The sequence below is a fragment of the Vigna umbellata genome, chromosome 9, assembly GCF_029865625.1.
Source record: "Vigna umbellata cultivar VRB3 chromosome 9, Vumbellata_1.0, whole genome shotgun sequence".
In the NCBI taxonomy this organism is placed as follows: domain Eukaryota; kingdom Viridiplantae; phylum Streptophyta; class Magnoliopsida; order Fabales; family Fabaceae; genus Vigna; species Vigna umbellata.
This window is the reverse complement of record NC_142173.1, coordinates 12,909,691-12,932,157: the sequence shown is the minus strand read 5'-3', so window position 1 is coordinate 12,932,157 and position 22,467 is coordinate 12,909,691. Positions and strand designations below refer to the sequence as shown.

The window sequence follows — 22,467 nt, the reverse complement described above, 5'->3', positions numbered from 1 at the left end:
TACAATGCTTAAAATGTCAATTTCTGATTATACTCGTATTACAGGTACTCATATTTTTCACTCCAGCTTACTTATGAGGTGCTTAAACCACTTCTTCATGATGTGCATTCAGTGATGATTGTGCTTAAACCACTTTTTCATTTTATTTGTATTTCAAATTAAACTTCACAGTGCTTATGTTGTATATATCAGACAACATTTAAATTCACACCACAAAGTAATATATGAGACAACATTTAAATTCACACCACAAAGTAATATGCTGTTTACAATAAGGCCAAACTGTTCTTGTCATTCTTTACAAAACATAATATTACAATAAGCAATAAACAATGATGATGTTCATCATAGTAGAACACATCATGGACTACGAAACAAAATACATAAAACGATGACATTCATCAACCCCATCAAACATACCATCCCCAACCACATCTTCTCCCTTTTTTGACAACCCATAAGAGATTTCTCCAGAGTATTAATCTTTCTCCTTTGCCAAGCAATAATACTACCACCATCATCTACATTATCATCATTTCGCCATTTAAAGAAGTTGCATCCTTGAAATTCTTCATTTCTTGTCCGCTGTTCAAAGTATCCAACCATCAACATTTACTTCATCACCAAAACAATTGATAAAAAAAATAAAACTACAAACCTTGTAATTAGGGCAGCCCCAGAATTGCTTCCCATGGTTCTTAACTGTTCTTGCCACTCTCAACACAGCAACCTCCCCACAATGGCATATTTGAAGACCTGTAACCAATCCCCTGGATGGAGCACCACGAGAGCTCCCCCATGAGCAAGACGAACAACCTTGATTGAAAGACATTGCCAGTACGTCGCGAAGCTGAAAGCGAGACAACCACCACTGATGAACCACTTCGCCAACCAACTGTGCACGACCCAAACACCAACTCGCCCAACACGAACCGCGAAAGATGAACCTACGGCCAACTCAATTTAAATTTCTGGAATGGAGAATGCGGGAAGGGAAAATGAGAAATAGAATGATATTTGAATATTTTGGTCCATTGATCCGAACTTGCATAACCTAAAAAAAATTATTATCATATTTTAATCTCTAAATTGAGATGAAAGCCTTTTATTTTATTTTACTTTTTTATGCATTCAACGATGTGGCAATATCAAAACAAAAGAATTTTTTATGAAAAATAACAACAACACTCTATGCCAATATAATAACCACATTATCATTATTCATTTTTAAATAATATTTCAAACAAATTTATTATATATACAAGTATATTTGAAAATACATATTTATAAAAATATATAAGATATATTATTTACTAAAAGTTATCCAAGCATAAACACATTTTTATATGATTGGCTGGACAATTTATATATATATATATATATATATATATATATATATATATATATATATATATATATATATATATATATATATATATATATATATATATATATATATATATATATATATATATATATATATAATTTATTAGTTAATTATATCTGATTTATTTTCATTTTTTATACACCTGAATATTACAATAGCTTGAACAAATGGTAGAAAGCCAAATGGTCATGTATTATTTTAAGAAGAACGGGAAAACGACAAAAACAGAAAAAAGTTGAGTTGAAATAAGTAAACATGTGATTGTATAAAAAATATAAAAAATAAAAAATAATCAAATAACAATTCTCTCTCTATATAAATTGTTTAACCAATCATATAAAAATACGTGTATGCTTGGATAATTTTTAGTGAATAATATACTTTATACATTTTGTTATAAACCCCTATTCACTATTTTTCAATTATATATCAATGAAAACCTATCTTATTATTCTTTATTTAATGATAGAGATTAATTAACTTTATTAGTTTGATCAGAAAAACCAATTTAAATGTTTCTTAAAACTAATTTAACATATAAATTTACTATTATAGCCAAGTCCATATATATGTGATTAGCGCAACAAATCAACTAATTCAAAGATGCACTGCTAAGATTATAAGTGTATGATTATATTCTACTTTAATTAGTAGTCTTCATTTTTTGTTCCCGGATATATAAACACATTAAATACTCAGAAACAAAACTTTTACTATTTATATACTGCGATTATATCTAACTTAAATAAATATATAAATAAAAGTATAGATAGTTTTTAAAAAAATATATATAAAATATCACTTAATACTTTAGGAAAACAATTTGATGTTTTTTTTAATATAAAAGACAAAAGTGAGTGGTACCTTAGTTTGAAATTATTCTTGTTCTGTCTAAACATATATGTTATGAAGTAAACCCTAACTCAAATGAATGGGTTGTTCTATTTGGATTGTTATTCTACCAAAACCTAACTCAAATGACCACATACATCCAACAATTCAGATACGTACTAAGACAACATAATATCCATGAAAAAAGGTCTTTACTAATATTGGTGATTCTTTCTTCATACGATATTATTTTACACAGTATCATTTTTTCTATTTTTTTAATCTAAAGTTCTTAATTGTATTTCTACAATTTTATGTTTAAGAATCACGTGATTAAATTTTCATAAGGTTTTTGTGATGTTAATTGACCATTAATTTCACTTTATTTTGGTTCCATGGGCAATTATAAATGTGGTTCTTGTGGAGTACCAAGAACATGGCGAAGTCAAAGGATATATATGAATTTGAAATGAATGTTGAAATTTCATGCTTTGAATATGACAAAGGATATGGCAAACGTTGGAAGCAAATATTTAATTTTGGGTTGAGTTTCGGGTAAAACTTTCTTATCTCATTATTCCTTTAAAAGCAAGCACTTTGAGAATCATGGGATCATTCATATTCTGTTCCAAAATCATGAGAAGCATGTGTTTAGAAATATCACATTCACTTAGATTTTTCATAGAGCATAAGACCTAAATACCAAATATATAAAACAACGTTACAAAGTATAATATTGATTTAATAAAATTAATAAAATCTAAAATTTAAAACGGGAAAACAATTTAGAAACTTATTTCCGTGTCATTTCTATTATACACTAGTGTTTATATACCTGCGCATACGCAGGAGTGTTTTTTTTTTTAAGTTATTTTAAGTGAAATAAAATATAATTATTTATTAAAATATGACATAAAGATATGTATATGATAGTTTTTCTAACAAGGGTATAGAAATATGTTCCTCAAGTTTTTTTTTTTGTTTTAATTTTTGAAAGAGTGATAAGTGTTTAGGATAAGTTAATTTTGACATAAATTTGATACTTAATTTAAATTGATTTTGTTAAATATATGTACATATAATCTCAATACTTGTTTTGAAATTTTTGATGCTTACATAGAGTCAAAATAAAAAAAAATAAAGGAAATGGAGGAAATTCAATCAATTTTAGACAGAATTGATATTGGTGCAGCTAAGCAACAATTTTAAGACTTGAGCTACACAAGAAAACTCGCATTGAGGCCATGAAGACTCATTCTCAAAGAAGTTATTTTAGGAAATACAACATCGAAGCATTAGGCATGAGCCACAAAGAAAACTCACATTGGAAGGAAACCTCTGCAGCTAAAGTCACACGTGTTCTGCTACTACAAGAAAAAAACGCAGTTACATACGACCAAAACCCGTATCTAAGGCCCAAAATCCATATGTAAAGTAGTGTTACATACATATTATATACGGACAAAAATCTGTATGTAAAATGGTCGTATGTAAGTTACATACAAATATAGTCGTATAAGTTACATATGAATATATTCATATGTAACTTACATACATATATATTTGTATGTATGTTACATACAGATATATCCGTATGTAACTTACATAGAGATATATTCGTATGTAACTTAAATACGAATATATTCCTATGTATTTACATACGGATATATCTGTATGTAATGATATCAGAGGAGGCAAATAAATGTTATACATGTATCAGTAGCACTACTAAAAAACCTGGACATGCACAATTCACATATAGAGTCAGACCTAAACATTATATATTGCACAATTCACATATAGAACCAACAAACATTTCACATACACTTAAATTAATCCTCAAAGAAGCATTGTACATTAATACATAGGTATTGTTAAAATCAATACATAAGTATGCAATAAATAAGTTCTAAACATTGTGTAAATAAGTTCATAAACAGGTTTCAAGAGTAATGCAAATAAGTTCTAAAAAATGCCTAATAATCTCGATAATCATTTCTATCTTCTGGTTTTTGATCTTGTGGTTGTTGTTGTAGTTGAACATCATTGTGTGACGAATTTTGAACTTGAGGATTTTGGGGTTAAAAAAATTGTTGTGCAACTGCGATTGTCGATGGCAGAAGATATTGCATGATGACGCTAGTAAAACCTTGAAACTGTCGACGCTGCTCATCATGGTGTGCTAATTGCGTTTAGAGATCAAAAATCTCTTATGCATTAGGTTGCTTACTAAAAGAAGATGCATGTTGTTATATTTAACTATCGACATAATCCTCTTAAAAATCAACATTTCCAATACCGTATATATATATATATATATATATATATATATATATATATATATATATATAACTTAATCTACATATAGTTTGTATGTGTAGAGAAACATATAAATGCTCACAGGTCCACATAGTAACCAAAATAACTTACCTTTTTTATGAATAGGAAAATGACACTTGAACAACCATTTTTTACAACATTTAGACACGCGCACACGTGTCTAAATTTGAGTGGTCCATTTTCATTTAATTTTTCCAACTGGACCACTCAAATTTAGACACGTGTGCGCGTGTCTAAATGTTGTCAAAAATGGTTGTTCAAGTATCATTTTCCTTATGAATATTTAAACTTTACATTGCATTCATGAATTTGTTTATGAAAATACAGGTGGCTAATAATATCAAAATTTTCTAATATCAATTAAATTCATTTATTCGAAATACGAATTATATTCATATTTATATATAAAAGGTATTAGGCATTGATTGTGACTCGTACGTGGGTCAAATCTTGATAAGATATCAACCTTAAGTTTTATTTATTTTTATTGAAAATAGTCAAACTTTTGTTGTTTTTAAAATTCTATCCACCCATTCGGGTCTGTTTTAGAGATGATGAAAAGGAAAAAACAAAATAGAATATTTAATTTTATCTTTATAAACTGCTTGAATTTATTTTAGCCTCTGCATATAATTAATTATGTAAATCGTAGATTTGATCAAAAAAAGTTGTTAGTAATTTTTCTTTTTCAATTTCTTGTCGACATCATTCGCATATGTTATCACAACCACTCTTTAAGCGACAACAACATATAATATATTATAAGGATTCATATAAAATGACGTAAGCTAGCTCATTTTGTTATTAACATTATTGAAAGGGTAAAATCTTTTAATACGTTGAAGTTTCAATTTGAATATTAGTCTCACACTCTCGCTCTAAAAAGAAGTAAAGCTTGTAGAGATATTGGATGAATTATGATGATTTAGAAAACAACAATGTTTTAACATAATTTCAAAGTTAATCAGAACTAATTTTTTCCTATCAAGAAGCAAACTCATGTATTTATTCAACATTTTCATAATGCAAACTATACAATTGGCATAGTTGTATACGAAGGGAAGTTGTTACATTCATAGACCTAAATAATTTTGATCCATCTCTTCAGACAAAAGTGTTATGTCCATTTCATGTAGACAACACCTTGAAACAAGATGATTCAATTTCAACACTAGAAATAATGTGAACAAGATCGGATTCACGTGAGTTTCTGCTTTTCAAAATTAGGGTTGATTGTGACAAAATATTAATTCAAATGTATAACGATCTTGCTTCCTGGTGGTAGTTCTCATTGACCTAAAATGTTGGTATCCTTAACAAGCTGCCCTGCCATATAACATCATGGGATATTGACCTTGTTATTAAGATTGGCCAAGAAACCATCTACTATCTAGGACATGCTGCCTCAAATTATTGCGTCATGAATTTCACCCAAAAATAACAGCCATATATATATAGACACACACACACACTTTCAACACATTAATTGAGTCCCATACAAAACTGAGTTGGAATTATTATTTTACGGGAATCAAAAATAAATTTGCTAGTTTTGTAAAATAAGAAAATATATTATATTGTATTTAAAGATGAGACCTAGTCTAGTAATAATTTGGAGCGAAATAAATATAAGATGTAATATGTTCTTCCAAGAAGAGGAAGATTTCACAACAACACATGTTCCACTTTTCTTCGTTCTTTAATGTCGTTGTCATTGCAGGGGGGTGTGCTTGTAAAACATTATGTGATAAAATTGAACATAGATGTTAGAATTAAGTAAGTTATTAGAATTAAGTGATAATGTTAGGAATTATGAGTTTAAAGTTCATTGAATATAGATGAGAAAATTGAATATATAAATACTAAATCATAAGATTTATCTTAAGGGTGATATCATAATCTCATATATGAAGAACTAATATATACTTCATTATTGCACGGCCCCATTATCTTATTATACTATATAATATTATAATATCAACTACTAAATACAATAATATTTATGCATGTTTGTGACTTAAATGAAATCATATGGAAGAAAGTGTATATATATATATATATATATATATATATATATATATATATATATATATATACCACAAGCTTTTTTTATAACCTCAAATGCTCTATTATAATGATGGAAAATGAGACATTTGTTGGTATTAACCGTGGGAAAATGATGTATTTATATCATTTCCTATAAGAAAATTCTTCAAGTCTATTTATTATTAAAATATTAAAAATACTTTCACATCAAATTTATTCGTTTAATTTTATATATAATTAATCGTTCGTATTAATTTTTTAAAAATCTAACAAGTAGTTAAAACTTTGGTAACTAAGGTTAGAGAACAATTTAAACTTTAATTCACAAATCAATTATAATTTTTTTATTTATAATAGACTATTTTAGATGCTAATAATTTTTAGTTTATAAAATGGTTTCTAACTTAGTTAATACTAGTGCAGAAAAGAGATACGACAACGAACAATAAACGCAACGTGACTGCAAAAACGAGTTGCAAAGCAGTGATAGTGGTGAAAGAGTGATGGTGGCCCAAGAGTGACAGTGGCCTTCGAGCTAGAGACGAAGTGAGTCGAGTAATAGATGACAAAACTAGTCTGTAGAGGAAGGAAGAAGAAAACTCTAAAATGGTAATCTGTGTTTTCTTTTGCCAATATAATCCTAGGAAGACATATGACAACATTTGTTTGTAAAATCGATGATAAAAAAGTTTTAATAAAATAAAAAATCATAAATTTCAATGGTAATTTTGAAATTTTGATAAACCTTTTGATCTAGGTTGTTCAAATAACCGAGGTCATATGTCCTTTTTAGAAAAAAAAAAGACAATTTTGAAATTTTGTTCAACATTTTGGCCATCGTTGCAAATAGTAGATATGACATTGGTTGTTCAAATAACCAAGGTCACATGTCCTTCTTAGAAAAAAAAAGTGACAAGTTTGCAAATTTCATCAACCTTTTGACATCGGTTATTTAGTGAATCGTTGCAGAAAGTAGATACGACAATAGTTGTTTACATAATCAAAGCCATATGTTCTGTCTAGAAAAAATAAAATAAAAATATATTGGTTGTTTAGTGAACTACTGCAAAAAGTAGATATGACAATAACCAAAGCAAAGTTATAGGTCTTGTTCGAAAAAAAAAATTAGTGAAAATTTTAGTTCACCTTTCGGCTTTAATTATGTACTAGTCAATGCCAAAAGGTATATATGGCTTGGATTATTTTGTAACTGGAGCCATATGTGCTTTTCAAATAAATAAATAAATAAAAAGCACAATTTTTTAAAAAATTGAAAAATTTGGCACACCTTTAAGCATTGATTCACGATTAATTGATATTTAAAAGTGGTATATATATATATATATATATATATATATATATATATATATATACTTTGTTTCACCCCTTGAAAAGTTTTCAGTGAAGTTGCAATTTATATGTCAGGACTCCAAGTATATATTTGGTTATGAATAGAAATGTACGTGAAGAGTATAAAAATAAGACTTACAAAACTTCTTATTTTAGGAATTTTTATTAGAGGTGATATGTTAGTTTTATGTCAAATGTTCGTTGATATTCATGTGTAGTCAACATCTATTCTAAAATGATAACATTTAAAATATTGATTTTAATGAGAATTAAATTACTTACTAATTGTTTCTGCAGACATGGAACGAGGATAACCGTTTGTGTAAGTTTTCTGTGTGTCGAACGTTCGGGGTGACCTGTAGAATACACTCCGACCTTTAAGTCAGAATGTCTCTTTGTAGGTCTTTTGTAATTTAATAGTGAGTAGAACCTCCAAATTAAATTCCTATTTATGAAGTTTAAAAGAATCTCACCAATTAATTTACCTCTTAATGATCATTAATGCAAATCTTAACCACTCATCAATAGTCATTGTAATATTAACTGCGCATTGATTATGTTCAACTGTTGTGGGGACTGAGTGAGACGCTTTCTTGTGCATTAATCGCTCGATTCTCTCCATCCAGTTCGTCACCGAACCCGATCCGTCAGCTATGAGCCCATAGTAACACTAATTTTTTTACGAAAAAGTATGAACATATTTATTTTGAATGAAACAAAAATTGATCTTTCTCCTCCATATTTTTATTCATTATAAAAAAATCAAGGTTGTATAATTTTTTTATTGATTAATGTTTTAAAAAAAATTAAAGGTAACATTATTTGTTTAGTGAACATTTTAATTAAAAATTTTAATTATGAAATAAGTTCAAAACTTAATATAATGATTAATAATTTTCAATTTTAATTACCAAATAAGTCTAAAATCTAACATAATAATTAATTATTTTACAAATTATTATGTATGTGAATATTTTAAATCAAGGAAGTATTCCCATCAATACAATAGTATATAGTTTTTAAAATTATTATGTAATTAAATTTTTTAGTTATAAGTAAGTCAACCAGACTCAACGTAACTACATTTTTTTACTTTTTAAGTATTATACGAATGAACAATATCTTTTAATAAAAGAAATGTATGCATACTAACTAACACTATTTTTTCTTATATAGTTTATATATTAGAAAAAAAAATACAATCACTTAATATGAGACTAAACTACTAGAAAGACCAATTTTTGAATTTTTCTCACATATGTATTTTTGCTATCTTGTTAATATATGGGCATGTATTTATATGTATAAATGCTTTGGATGATTTTACCACTAGAATTATTTTTTATATGTATTTAAAGTTTTATTTAAGAGCCCTTATACTTAAAAGGAATAAAAGCCAAATGACCACTCTAATTCCAATGGCAAAAAAATAATGTTGAATCTGATTAAGTTTAATAATTCATTCAATTAATTTCAACTAAAGCACAATTAGTTTCAACATCGCATTCAAACAAAAAATAATGATCAAATAGCTTTATATTTCTAAAATAGTCTAAACCGAGCCATAAACATTTCCATGCTATTGTTACTACTATTACTCATATATGCACTAGGACTCATCATTAAAATCATACAAGCCACACAAAAAATAATAATACACGTAAACCTTTATTTTTACGCATCTAATTAAAATCTATATTTTTTATGACATATTTATACATTTCTTTATTGTAAAATCAATAATACTTATATTTTTTTCCCTTTATTTTATTTAACAAAAATGTATTTACATGAACATGACAAAAGGAGTGGTACCCAACAATACTGCTTTGGGCCTTGCATTCTTACGTAGTATTCCTCTTATGTCGGCTAAATAAGAAGGCTAAAGTTTCCTAATAAAACATTTTTCCACTTTTTTTTTCCAATTAACACACATGGCAATGAAAATTACTCATATACCACATTTTGCCTTTATTTATTAAAATAATACTTAGAATTTGGTTTCAAAAATTCGAATTCCAAATTCTTTTTGTTGTTATTGATCAACAGAGGGTTGAAGTTCAGTTTTTGATGAACTAAATTCTAATATTTACAAAGTTAATCATGATATTATAGTAAATAATATAAAGTATGTTCTCTATAAGATTTTTATTAACATATGTGTAGTTGGGAGAGAGAAATTCACATTTTTCCATTAACAAATTTTATTTTCCTTTTCTCTATAGATTTTGAAAGTAACTCTTACAGTTATTTATACATGGAGATGATATAATGTTTAGATGGTTTGGTATATTAATTGCAAGATAATATTTTTTTGACATAAATACATTTTTCCTACATATATTTTTTATTTTATAAATTTTTTCAATCCAGGTTAACCTGTTCTTTTTTGGCCTATCTTATATTTGATTCGTAAAAATGGATCAAGTCTAAAAAAATATATGTTAATTATTTTTATTTGTCCAATATAGCTTTTGGTCTGCAGTTTATATTAAAAATTTAATAACTTCATTTTTATTTAATTAAATTAATAAAAATAATAATTTTTATAAACTTATATCTTAAAATAAATAATATTCATAATTTTTAAATTTTTAAGTACAAATTTATAAAAAATAGAAATAGTTTTGAGATGGATTGAAACCATAAATAAATGCAAAACAAAAAACTACTTTTGAATTATATGAAAAAAAATACGTAAAAGAATAAGTTGGTCAGAAGAAACACATAAAACATGCTAGATTTTAAAAATTTAACTCAATCGAATTATGTAAGTTAATCAACGTTGATGTGCACGAACGGTGAATTATGCGAACCAATACACTAAAATATTCAATCCACATAAGATTACCATTTTTATTTAGAAATAAAAAATTATTTTTTAATAATCAAAATACTCCTAAAAATAATTTTGAACTTATGAGTAAAAATACATTTTTCTTACTGTAATCTGAGTGTATATATTATAGGTAGAATTTCGAACACATTGTTACATACTGGTACGAAATGATTAATAAACATTATTTATGATGATAGAAAATTCCAAATTTTATATTTGTATGTGCGTCCAAATTGATTGTCGCATAAAGTTGGTGTATAAATATGCTGCTTAACTCTCCCGTCTTATCTCATAACAATAATAATAGTAATCCCTTCAATAATTGCTTTCTCTCTCCGAGACACAGAAGTTTGTAGCAACGTTGTATTGTGTTGTGTTTGATGGAAGGAGGTGTCGCAGAAGCCGATGTCTCTGCCTTCAGAGAATGTCTGTCTCTTTCATGGAAAAACCCTTTCGTTCTTCGCCTTGCTCTCTCTGCTGGAATTGGAGGCTTTCTCTTCGGCTACGACACTGGTGACTAAATTCATTTCTATTTATTTAACTTTATTTTTCATTTACAAAATTAATTTACTAAATTAGAAAATTATACACAGGAGTCATATCTGGAGCTCTCTTGTATATCAGAGATGATTTCAAAGAGGTCGATACAAAAACTTGGCTTCAGGTAATCTACATTTCTAGTTTCTTCCAAATTTCCTTTATTTTTATGGACTTTTATACCCCTGTCAAATTAACCATACTCAGAACGCCACCCATTCCAATAAGGACAAAACAGGGTATTTAGGATCCCATATTTCGTTTTTCAACTTAACACTTTCTCCTTGTCCTTTCTGTTCGGCCGGTATTAGCTTAATTCGTTTTTCTTAAATGTAATATAATATAACAATTACAAAATGTCTTATAAAATAAGTAGTATTTTAATATATCTTATTGTTAAGCAATTTTATAAAATATTCGTTTGTAAAAAAACTTAGAATTATTTATATATTATAAATTAATCTTATTTTTTAATTAATACGAAACTTTCAATCTTATGAAACACTTATAATAAGAATAAGAGAAAATAAAATTAAGAAAAAAAAAATATATTAATTTAGGTTGAAGTAGTTTAACTTAGAAAGAAACTTCTTTTATTCTTGTAGACTCTTCTCGAAGTCTTTATAAACACATTTTCACTTATTCATTTTTTATTATTTTCTTATGCCATTCGATTTAGTAAATCCGCATACGTTGACCAGAGATAATATACATGATAGTTTGTGATTGGATAACAAGTATTTTACACAGTTTATATATATTTTTTTTTCTCTTTATTTATGAGAGAAAAATAAGATTTTAATTTTATTTTTTAAAATAAGTTTATATCGGGATTTTATTCAAACTTTAGATATTTTACTAGTTTCCTTTAAAAATCTGATAAACAAATAAAAATTGGTATGCATTAATAAAAATAAAATGTGTCTTAATGATATTATTTTGAATTATGAAAATAAAATTTTACGTTATTATTTTTGCACCAGATCTTTTGTTATCTAGATTATTTATATTATTTCATGTTACTATACATATTCAGTCACGTTTCATACATTGTAGATGAAATAATTTGTTTTTATTATTCCTACATTCGAATAATGAAATTATTTATTATATAATTATTTTACTATTATTTCTACTATACTTTTTTAGAAAAACTTGCATAAGAAAACCATAAAACAAAGATGGTGGTGGTCACATTCTAAGCGCAAATAACATTAACCAGAAAACTTGCCTAAAAGACAACTCATAAAGCAAATTGGGTGATGACGTAACAATAGGAAAATGGTAAATATGGATGTAATAAAGGCCGTTATTAGAAATTAACTCAAAAGCTTAATGTGAAAATCTTAAAGAGAAAATGAACTAGTATATTCCAATTGTAGCATGGACTTAACAAAATTAAAATATTGTAGATAGCAATAGTAATTAATATTGTATGAAAAAAATACTTGTTTTTTATTGTATTACACAAAATCAAAACTTTTTTGATGGCCACAATTTCGTGAAAATTGTATTTATTATCTTAATTTTTTGTACAAGTAATTGGAGTTAAACTTTAGGTTTTGACTAATGAAAGAAGGTTGTGGTTTTGAATATAGGCCACAATTGTGTGGTCCCAATAACTCTAAATTTATAGGAACACAAAACTCAAGTGGTGATAATATTTTTGCAAGTTTCACTCTGAAGCCGCACCATCCCTTATATGGAAAAACACTAATTAAAAAAATAACCTTAATATGCTTGTAGACAAAGATTTGCAAATAATTCGATTTAGGTTAGATTCTTCCCATCAACAATTTTTCTGTTAATCTCATGAACAACTTTCCTAAATGGTTGTGACATTTCTAAGCTCATAATCAATTAGCTTCTTTCTTGTCAAATATTTTTCTCTTAGTGTCTGTTATTACCATGAATCAAAAGTAGTAACGCTTTTTTTTTAAATAATTCAATCAACTTAATAAAGAAAACCATGATAATATACTGCAAAGTTCAAAAATAGTATCATGTTATAAAGCAAGAGGAAAATAACTCATATAATTCCTTTTTTTTCTTTTCTTGTGTTAATATATATATATATATATATATATATATATATATATATATATATTTATGTGATCGTTAAAATAGATATCAACGACATTGTTGAACAAACATTATATATAAACTAAACAAAAATTTAGATAAAACTAATTTTTATAAGTTAATTATTTTCCTTATGTTTTTCTCTCTTATGAATAAATTTGTCCAAACCCATAAATGTCCATTCATAATGTTTTCAGTGGAACAAAGAAAAAAAAATCACTAAAAAAATCATTAAATAACAATACTAAATTAGAAATCAATAGATTAAATTTGAGATCAATGCATAAAATAAAAATTATTCATATCTAAAATAGTCTTTAATATTAATAGAAAAATATAATTAGTTTGTTTATTAATGTTTATTTAATAATTTTCTTGTAAAAAATATTATATAACTTAATTGAAAGATTTGACATAGTACACATGTCATTTTTTTATTGGATTTAAAATAAGCATAGTAACTAATAAATAAGTAAAAAATAATACAGATTCAAAATGTTATAAAAAATATGTATTAAAATATCTTTTTTCTAATCGTTATCAGTTAAAACTTTGTTGTTCATGAAACAGGAAGCAATAGTGAGCATGGCACTTGCTGGAGCAATCATAGGAGCTGCAGTTGGTGGATGGATCAACGATCGATTTGGAAGAAAAAAGTCAATAGTTGTAGCAGATACCCTCTTTTTCATTGGGTCTATCGTGATGGCTAGTGCAATGAACCCAGCAACCTTAATTGTTGGTCGTGTATTTGTTGGCCTTGGTGTTGGAATGGCCTCAATGGCATCCCCTTTATACATCTCAGAAGCATCACCAACAAGAGTTCGAGGAGCCCTTGTTAGTCTCAATGGACTTCTCATCACCGGAGGACAATTCCTTTCCTATCTCATCAACTTGGCCTTCACAACTGTGAGATCACAACACTATATATTCTCCATATATTTTTCATTTCCAATTTAGCAATTCTCATGAACGATGATTTATTCAGGTACCAGGAACATGGAGGTGGATGTTGGGAGTTGCAGCAGTACCAGCTCTGACACAAGTCATATTGATGGCTTTGCTCCCAGAATCACCTCGTTGGTTGTTCAGAAAGGTTACTACTATTAGTGCTGCTGATTTATTTCTTCTGGTAAAATTCTATGTGTTCACTTCTCTATCTTTCTGGTGTTTAACAGGGAAGAGAAGAAGAAGCTAAAGAAATTTTGAGGAAGATTTACCCTCCCGAACATGTTGAAGATGAGATAAATGCTCTGAAGGAATCGGTTGAAATGGAAGTGAGGGAAGCTGCAGGTTCTGACAAAGTGAGCATAATGAAACTACTGAAAACCAAGACGGTGAGAAGAGGTCTATATGCAGGAATGGGTCTTCAAATCTTCCAACAGTTTGTGGGAATCAACACTGTGATGTACTACAGCCCCACCATTGTTCAGTTGGCTGGTTTTGCGTCCAATAGGGTTGCACTGCTTCTTTCACTGATCACTGCAGGGCTAAATGCATTTGGCTCTATTTTGAGCATATATTTCATTGACAAGACTGGGAGGAGGAAGCTTGTGTTGTTGAGTTTGTGTGGTGTAGTAGTTTCCCTTGTTGTTTTAACCGTTGTTTTTCATGAGACCACCACTCACTCCCCGATGGTTAGCACAATCGAAACCTCTCACTTCAACAATACCTGCCCTGGTTACACCAGAGCTACGAACCCTTCTCAATGGGATTGCATGACGTGCCTCAAGGCTTCTCCAGAGTGTGGCTTTTGTGCTTCTAGAGCCAATAAGGTAAATGTATCACAAACCTTTCATATTAAGTTCATCCTCTAACTCTTGCAAATAGAAGATTGAGACAAATCATGATCTTGATTAATGTTTTTATAGACATTTAGACTTTGTGTACTTCTTCAACAAGTAACAAGAGAGTTGTGGGTATCTTTTGGACCAAACCCTAAGATTTTGTGATTGAACTTGTTTTGTTGAGTCCTAAATCCTAACACTAGTTGAATTATTGTACAGCTCTTACCCGGTGCATGCTTGATTTCAAATGAGAGAACAGAAGAGGAGTGCAACAAAGAGGAGAGGGAATGGTACAGTAGGGGATGTCCTAGTAAATATGGGTGGCTAGCTTTAATTGGGCTAGCACTGTACATCATATTCTTCTCACCGGGGATGGGAACAGTTCCATGGGTTGTGAACTCTGAGATCTATCCCTTAAGGTACAGAGGAATCTGTGGAGGAATAGCATCTACCTCCAACTGGGTTTCAAATCTCATTGTGGCTCAGTCCTTTCTGTCCTTGACACAAGCCATTGGGACCTCATCCACATTCATGATCTTCATATTCATCACTGTTGCAGCCATTATCTTTGTCATTATTTTCGTGCCAGAAACCAAAGGACTTCCAATTGAGCAAGTGGAGAACATGCTCCAAACAAGATCCTTGAACTTTAAGTTCTGGCAGACAAGTCCTCAGTCTGCTCAAGTACCAGACCAAAAGCATCAATCAGTTTGATTCACTCGATCATCTGGTCAAATTAATTCCTGTAGTGGTACTAAAAGAGTAAGATGATGCATGTTAGATTTCGCATTGTATATTTACTGTATAACCTTTTAACATTTGGGTGTCTGTGTATACTATTTATTTGCTGTCACAGAATATCTTGATTCCTACGTTTGATGACACAAAATTAGAAAAAAATTACAATAGTAATAATTGAAAAAATTATTAAATCTTTTGTTTTGGAAAAAAGTGAAACAGGATTTTGGGATCAATTTGATCCATAATTTGTTTAAACTTTTAGACCTAAAGCCCAATGCTGTTTTCAGTCGTGGATTTCATAGTTTTGTTAGATTTCAATGATTAGCTACGTTATATTCTTAAATCACTTTTTGTATAAAATAAAGGGTGGTGGTGTTACACAAATACTTCATGTTTTCCTCAACCTCCATTCATACAGGAATGAAAAAAAATTTGCATTAACAATTAAATAAAATCTGGGACGAATAGTTGGTATCGATACATATTTATTATTTGCGGATTACAGATAATAGATATTTTAATATCTGTTTATAAACAATCGAATACTGATATTATATCCGTATCCGTAAATAAAATTTTAATTTATATTTTATTAAGTTAAATTTAATTAAAATTAAAATTAATTTATATTTTATAAAGTTAAATTTAATTAAAATTTAATTTTAATTTATATTTAATTTAATTATATTATATTAATATATTTTTTTAATTTTATTTAAATTTTATTTTAATAATTTATAGAAATATATTTTTTTAAAATATTTGTAGATATTCGTTAATTTTAAAATACCCAATTTTAAAATAGGTATTTTTTAAACTACTATTCATGCTAGGAAATTAATTTTTTTTTCATATTGGGAGTAGACACTCTCGATGTCCCATCTATTATCATCCTAATCCAATACCAATAGAAAAACAATATTATGAATATTAGGTTAAAATATAAATCAATCAATTAGAAAAGTAGAAAACATTATTATTTTTTATTTAGTGGTGGAAGGGCGTAGAAAAATGAAGAGAGAAATAAAGGTGAAGTATACTGAACTACAATATTCCATACTCGAAGAGAGAGAAAAAAACCACATAAACGAATAAATGGTGATTAATTTTCAGTAATTTTACGTGTTCCTATATTGCACAGCATTTCATGAAAAGAAATCATTAATTGGGTTTAGAATCTTTAGATTCAAATCTTAGTTTGTAACATAAAGATAAAGAAGATCCAAATCTTACCAAGACAGATAAAGAATGGATTTAACCAAGAAAGAATAATCTCCATATAAAGTATTGAAAAATAATATGCACTTCATAAGAATATCGAACATACATTTTTTTTTCTTTTTTTACATAAAAGGTGTCTTATAATATAATACTTCTCTTTTTTTCAAATAAAATTTTTATAGTAATGATTCTTCGTGTCTTCAAATCTGGGGCTGTCACTTTGTCAGTATAAATATAAATCAATAATGTTTGCCATTATTTGTAAAATAATGTATTTGTAATAAAAAAAATAAATTTTGCAGTTGTGGCTTCTATAAAACCAAAATAATTTTTTTTGTATAAATATTTTTCCAAACTATTGGTACAATATACACCACGAATTATTTGCTCACTAGACTTGAATTTTATGGCTCCAATTTTGCCAAAGGTATTTGTTCTTCAATTTGATGTTCCTATTATTCAAGAGTACACTGCTATTGTTTCCTTTAAAATTGCTAGTAATGAAAAAGCATGATACTATTCTTAAATAACACTCTTTTATTTATAATTGGTTTAAATTATAACCGAAATGGTGATAAAGTGAAAGAAAGGATAAAACAATATAGAAGCAAATAAAATAGATGTGTTGTTTGGATTAATAATATAAAAATAATAAGGAAACACTATGCTTCTATTTGTGAATTTGGATGAATGAAAGAGTGAAAATAAATAAGTTTTTACAATAAAAACAGTTTTTTTATTTCTTTTAAGAACTTGATATATTTTTTTCCCTTTATTTTAATAGAAATGCATGCTTTTAGTTTTAATTTATAATGAGAGACTTGGAAAATGTAGTGACTAACACCAATTTTGAAAATACTTTGACAAAAGAAAAAAACTATTTTACTCAAATAAACTTAAATGAAAATCTCTTATTTTATAATATAATACTTTTTTTAGAATTAAAAACGAGCAAATTAATCCAAGACCATTTTCCCATCCTAGGTGGACCTTTTTTTATGCGCAATTAATCCATTAAAAAATAATTTTGTTCTATTTTTTTTCTTCAATATTCTTTTGCTTTCCCTATGCATAAAACCAGGTTTTTCTAATTAAATATTGTATATATATTAACTTGCATATTTAATTATATCACCTCAACGATCGTTTTCTGCTGTATACAAATATAATTCGACACATGTTAAATCCACACGTTGACTTAATTATAGTAGGGTTTAGGCAATTTGCACAAAATATGAAGTTTAAAAATTATTATTGATGGGTTGCACTAAAATAATTGAAAAATTGCACTGATATAGCAAAACAATTCAAGAACTAAAATTATATTCTCTTTACATATTATGTCTTAAAAAATATGTTCATAACGAAATATTATTTTTAAAATATCGTAGGTCGTATATTCATGAAAAGAAAAACTATTTCTTTAGCTTGGTGGTGTGGTTTTATCAATTCAAAAAATCAAACATTAAAATGATCAATATATATACGTGTCGACCTTCAGCAAAACATGTTAGAGGAAAGAACAAAAATAATAATAAAAAAATGCATTGAAAGAACATAAAGAAAGAATAATAGAAGTAATATATTTTATTTGATGCGAATTCCTCCACCAAGATTGAGAAATCATTATTTGGGCAGAGTTTTGATAATTTAATTAATAAGAGTGTGACTTTGGTGAAAATTGTTGTATTAGAATTTGTTACTTAGTGGAAACGAAAAGTATATAGAAAGTGGAACAATGGATGATAAATAAGAGAAATGAGACAGATATCCACATGCGAAGAAAAAAAATGAACCGAACAAGTGCTTGTAGGCTTTCTCATAATGTTTTGGTTGAAAAAAAAAACATTTTTCACATGTTTCTCACTTTTACAAACCAACAATTTATGTTTTCTGATGTTCAATCATTACTCGTACTGGATTTCGCCTCCTCAAAATGGGTTGTTGGGGAAGTTTATTATATCTCACATTGTCTTCCATCTTTAATATTCCATTCTTCATCCATTTTCAAATTATTATAATTAGGTAAAGAAAGCAATGGCGTTTTTCCTATTTTCATTATATATGGGGATATGTGTTTTATTCTAAGTATAAGTGTTTAGGAAAAAACAATCTTTAAGGGAAATGGATGATCATTTGCCTTAAGGAACTAGTTAATGTGTTTAGGAATAAATGTTAGATATTTTGTTATTTATGTTAGAATATTTATTCACAGAAAAATTAATCATTTAAATTTTATATAAGAAAAAAGAATATAGAGGAAAATAATATATACGTGCTACATGCGAAAAAAGGATATTTGTAACGACAGATGACAAAGAAGATATGCAGAAAGAATGACAAAATTTGTTAGGCACTAACACTATAAACAAGACAACGAAGAAGGAAAGCTTGCTAAGATGCAACTTTGTTTTGCGTTTCATGATTTATTTTTATATCAAACTATTCCTTAAAAAAAATATTGTATTTTGGACGTTCTTGGTTAAAAGATTAATCTCCGGACAAAAATAAAAGTAAAAATATTGTATATTAAGAAAAAGTTATTAACCATTCAATTTCCTAACACCATATTTTGGAATAAACAAAATTAGAAATTAAACTTCTAAGAATGTTTAAATGGTACATTCGTACATTAAAAAATGTGTGCATCAATATATATATTTTAAAAAAATTATACTGAACATATAAAAAATCTATATTATTATTAATCATGATATATATATATATATATATATATATATATATATAAATTGTAATATATTTTTTTGTAATAATTGCTTTAAAAATTACATGAACAATATTTATGGTTTCATCATACCATAAACTTATTTTTTAGTGAAATATAGACCATTAAAGGCTAAATTTTATTCTTAATCTTTGTGATTAACTTGACGTTATGATTTTGTAGGAAGAAATAGAAATTTCCCGGAGATCCTTATCACTAATGGAATCAGAATCTGAGCTTTTACAAGCTTATTATCGTCCGAATATGAATTTTGTATCGATACCCCAGAGAAAAACGGATACGTATAAAGTACGTATCTTCAATATAAAAGAATTGTGTGAACTTTTTTGGTTCCTTCCACTTTGACTCCTTTCAACTTTTTCTCTTTTTCTACAACTACACACTATAACTTCTTTCCAATTTTCATCTTCTTCCTTCCTTCTTTTCTTGCCTTTTAATTATTCTTTAGGCTTAAACCTATCACCATCAATGCCACCATGTCTTTTCATTTTATCATTACTTTTTTTTTTTCCTTTTCTTCTTCCATCCATTGCCTTTTCTCCAAAGTTCATGCTTCTTCCATCTCTTTCTCCTTTTTTTTTTCACTTTAGATCCCTTTGAACAAGGAAATAAACAAGGCTTTTTTTTCACTATTCTTTATGGTTCTTGTCATAATCAATTATGATAAATCCCACTCATCATTTCTCAAGTTCATGATCAATAATGTCAAACGTAGGTACTCTTTTACTATGAAGCAAATTCTCAAATCCATTGCCATTTTAACTTTTGACATGCTATTTTTTTTTCCTTTTTTATATATATTTTGTTTTCAATCTCTTGTTTTCAACAAAAGGGGAAGTTAAATACGCAATTAAAAATTAAAAAGTCGTGAGTGTATGTATGTTATTGCGCTATAGACAATGATAATCATGATGTAGGGTTTAATGTGATTCCTTCGTCTATTTTGTGGTGCTAGGGTTTTGCCTATTTATTATTATATTATTTTTGTTACTTTAAAACCTTATAAATGTGTTTCCAATAAATGTGTGTCGGAGAAGGAATGACAGAAAGAGCTAAAAGTGGGTTGATGAGAATGAAGCACACGTGTTTGAAATATGTTTTTGAGGTAATGTGAGTGTCTAAGAAGGAATGGCTTTAAATTTTGAAAGATAGAAAGGTCGGTTTGGTGTTATTACAAACTTATGTACATTCCTTTTGATTCTTCAGTTTTCTTAAATCTAATCAAGAATTTTAGAACAATTATATATATAGATATTCTTATATATTATACATTTTAGAGTAAATTTGATTCCCACTCATTAATGTTTTTCTCAAATCGTATCGAAATTACATTTTTTTTTTAAAATGAAGAAACTTTCTTTTGTTGTAGAACATCAAGTTATTACCTAATTTGATTACACTTTTTTTTTTTAGTTTTAAAAACACCACTTAGATTTTAGTAAGAGGATAAAGGTAATTAAAATGTATTTTGAAAAAAAAAACATGGGTGTCATTATAATTATCGTCTTATTCTTCTTTTTATTAAAATATTGAGGTTAAATCATTCATTTGATTTCTATAATTGAATAAAATTGATCTTTTTAGTCCATATTTTTCAAACAATTAGTTTAATTTTTGTACATATTATGTTAATCTGTTTTACTTCTTATACATTCAGATGATAAAGTGGATCAAAATGGCATTAGTAGAAACTAATTATATGACCCAAAAGATAAAAGTCTTCAATTTACAGAGGTTAATTGTGTAATTACAAAATTTATAGTCATTATTCATCTGTTTTTACTATATAAATGTGTATTTTCATAGGTTTTTTTTTTCCTATTGAATCATATTTTCCCACTTTCTAAACTAGGGTGATCTGTCCTCCACAACTATATCACTAAAGAGTAAGAACTCAATAATTGCCAAAAATATATTAGTAGAGTAGAGTAAAGGTTGGAGTAAACTAGGCATTTCAAATTATTGAAGTATAACCAAAGAAGGAACTTCTTGCATTGTGTATTGGTGTGGAAGATAAAATATATATTAATTTCTCTTTATACACTAATATATTTTTTCATACAAAATTTATAAATAAATTGATAAGCATTTTCTGAAGAAAAATAATAATAACTTCTTTTAAAAATTCATGTAGAACTAAAAGTAAAAATTCAAAAAATTATATGAAAGAATATCATAAATTAATTTTAGTTTATTTAGTTTATATACAATTTTCCACTTTTTATTTTACTATGAAAATATTTTTCCAATGATTATAAACTTTTGGATAAATAGTCAATTAGTACAATAAAAAAATTACATTTATTATTACAAAAACTTTAATTTTATTAATTTTTTACTTTATAAAAAATTAAGGTAATAAAACACATATTTTGTCTTTAGTATTATCACTTTATTTATTCAAGAAAACTTTGATGTTAATATTCAATAGCCCTTAAACAATCACTAAATATAAAACAAATCCCTTGAGCAATAATTTTTCAATAATCCCGTGTGATAATTATTAAAGACCAATATTCAATTGTTATAACTATTAATAAAATTTAAATAAATTAAAAAAATA

General features: G+C 27.2%; 1 protein-coding gene across 1 annotated transcript; it reads left to right on the top strand.

Moving 5' to 3' along the window:
- The first annotated feature begins 11,083 nt into the window (after positions 1 to 11,083).
- Positions 11,084 to 16,056, top strand: LOC124842337 (putative inositol transporter 2). Its single transcript, XM_047318799.2, has 6 exons — positions 11,084 to 11,306; positions 11,387 to 11,457; positions 13,983 to 14,318; positions 14,398 to 14,505; positions 14,588 to 15,184; positions 15,416 to 16,056. The coding sequence occupies exons 1-6, from the start codon at positions 11,174 to 11,176 to the stop codon at positions 15,908 to 15,910; spliced, it is 1,740 nt and encodes a 579-aa protein (XP_047174755.1). The 5' UTR covers positions 11,084 to 11,173; the 3' UTR covers positions 15,911 to 16,056.
- Positions 16,057 to 22,467: the final 6,411 nt, after the last annotated feature.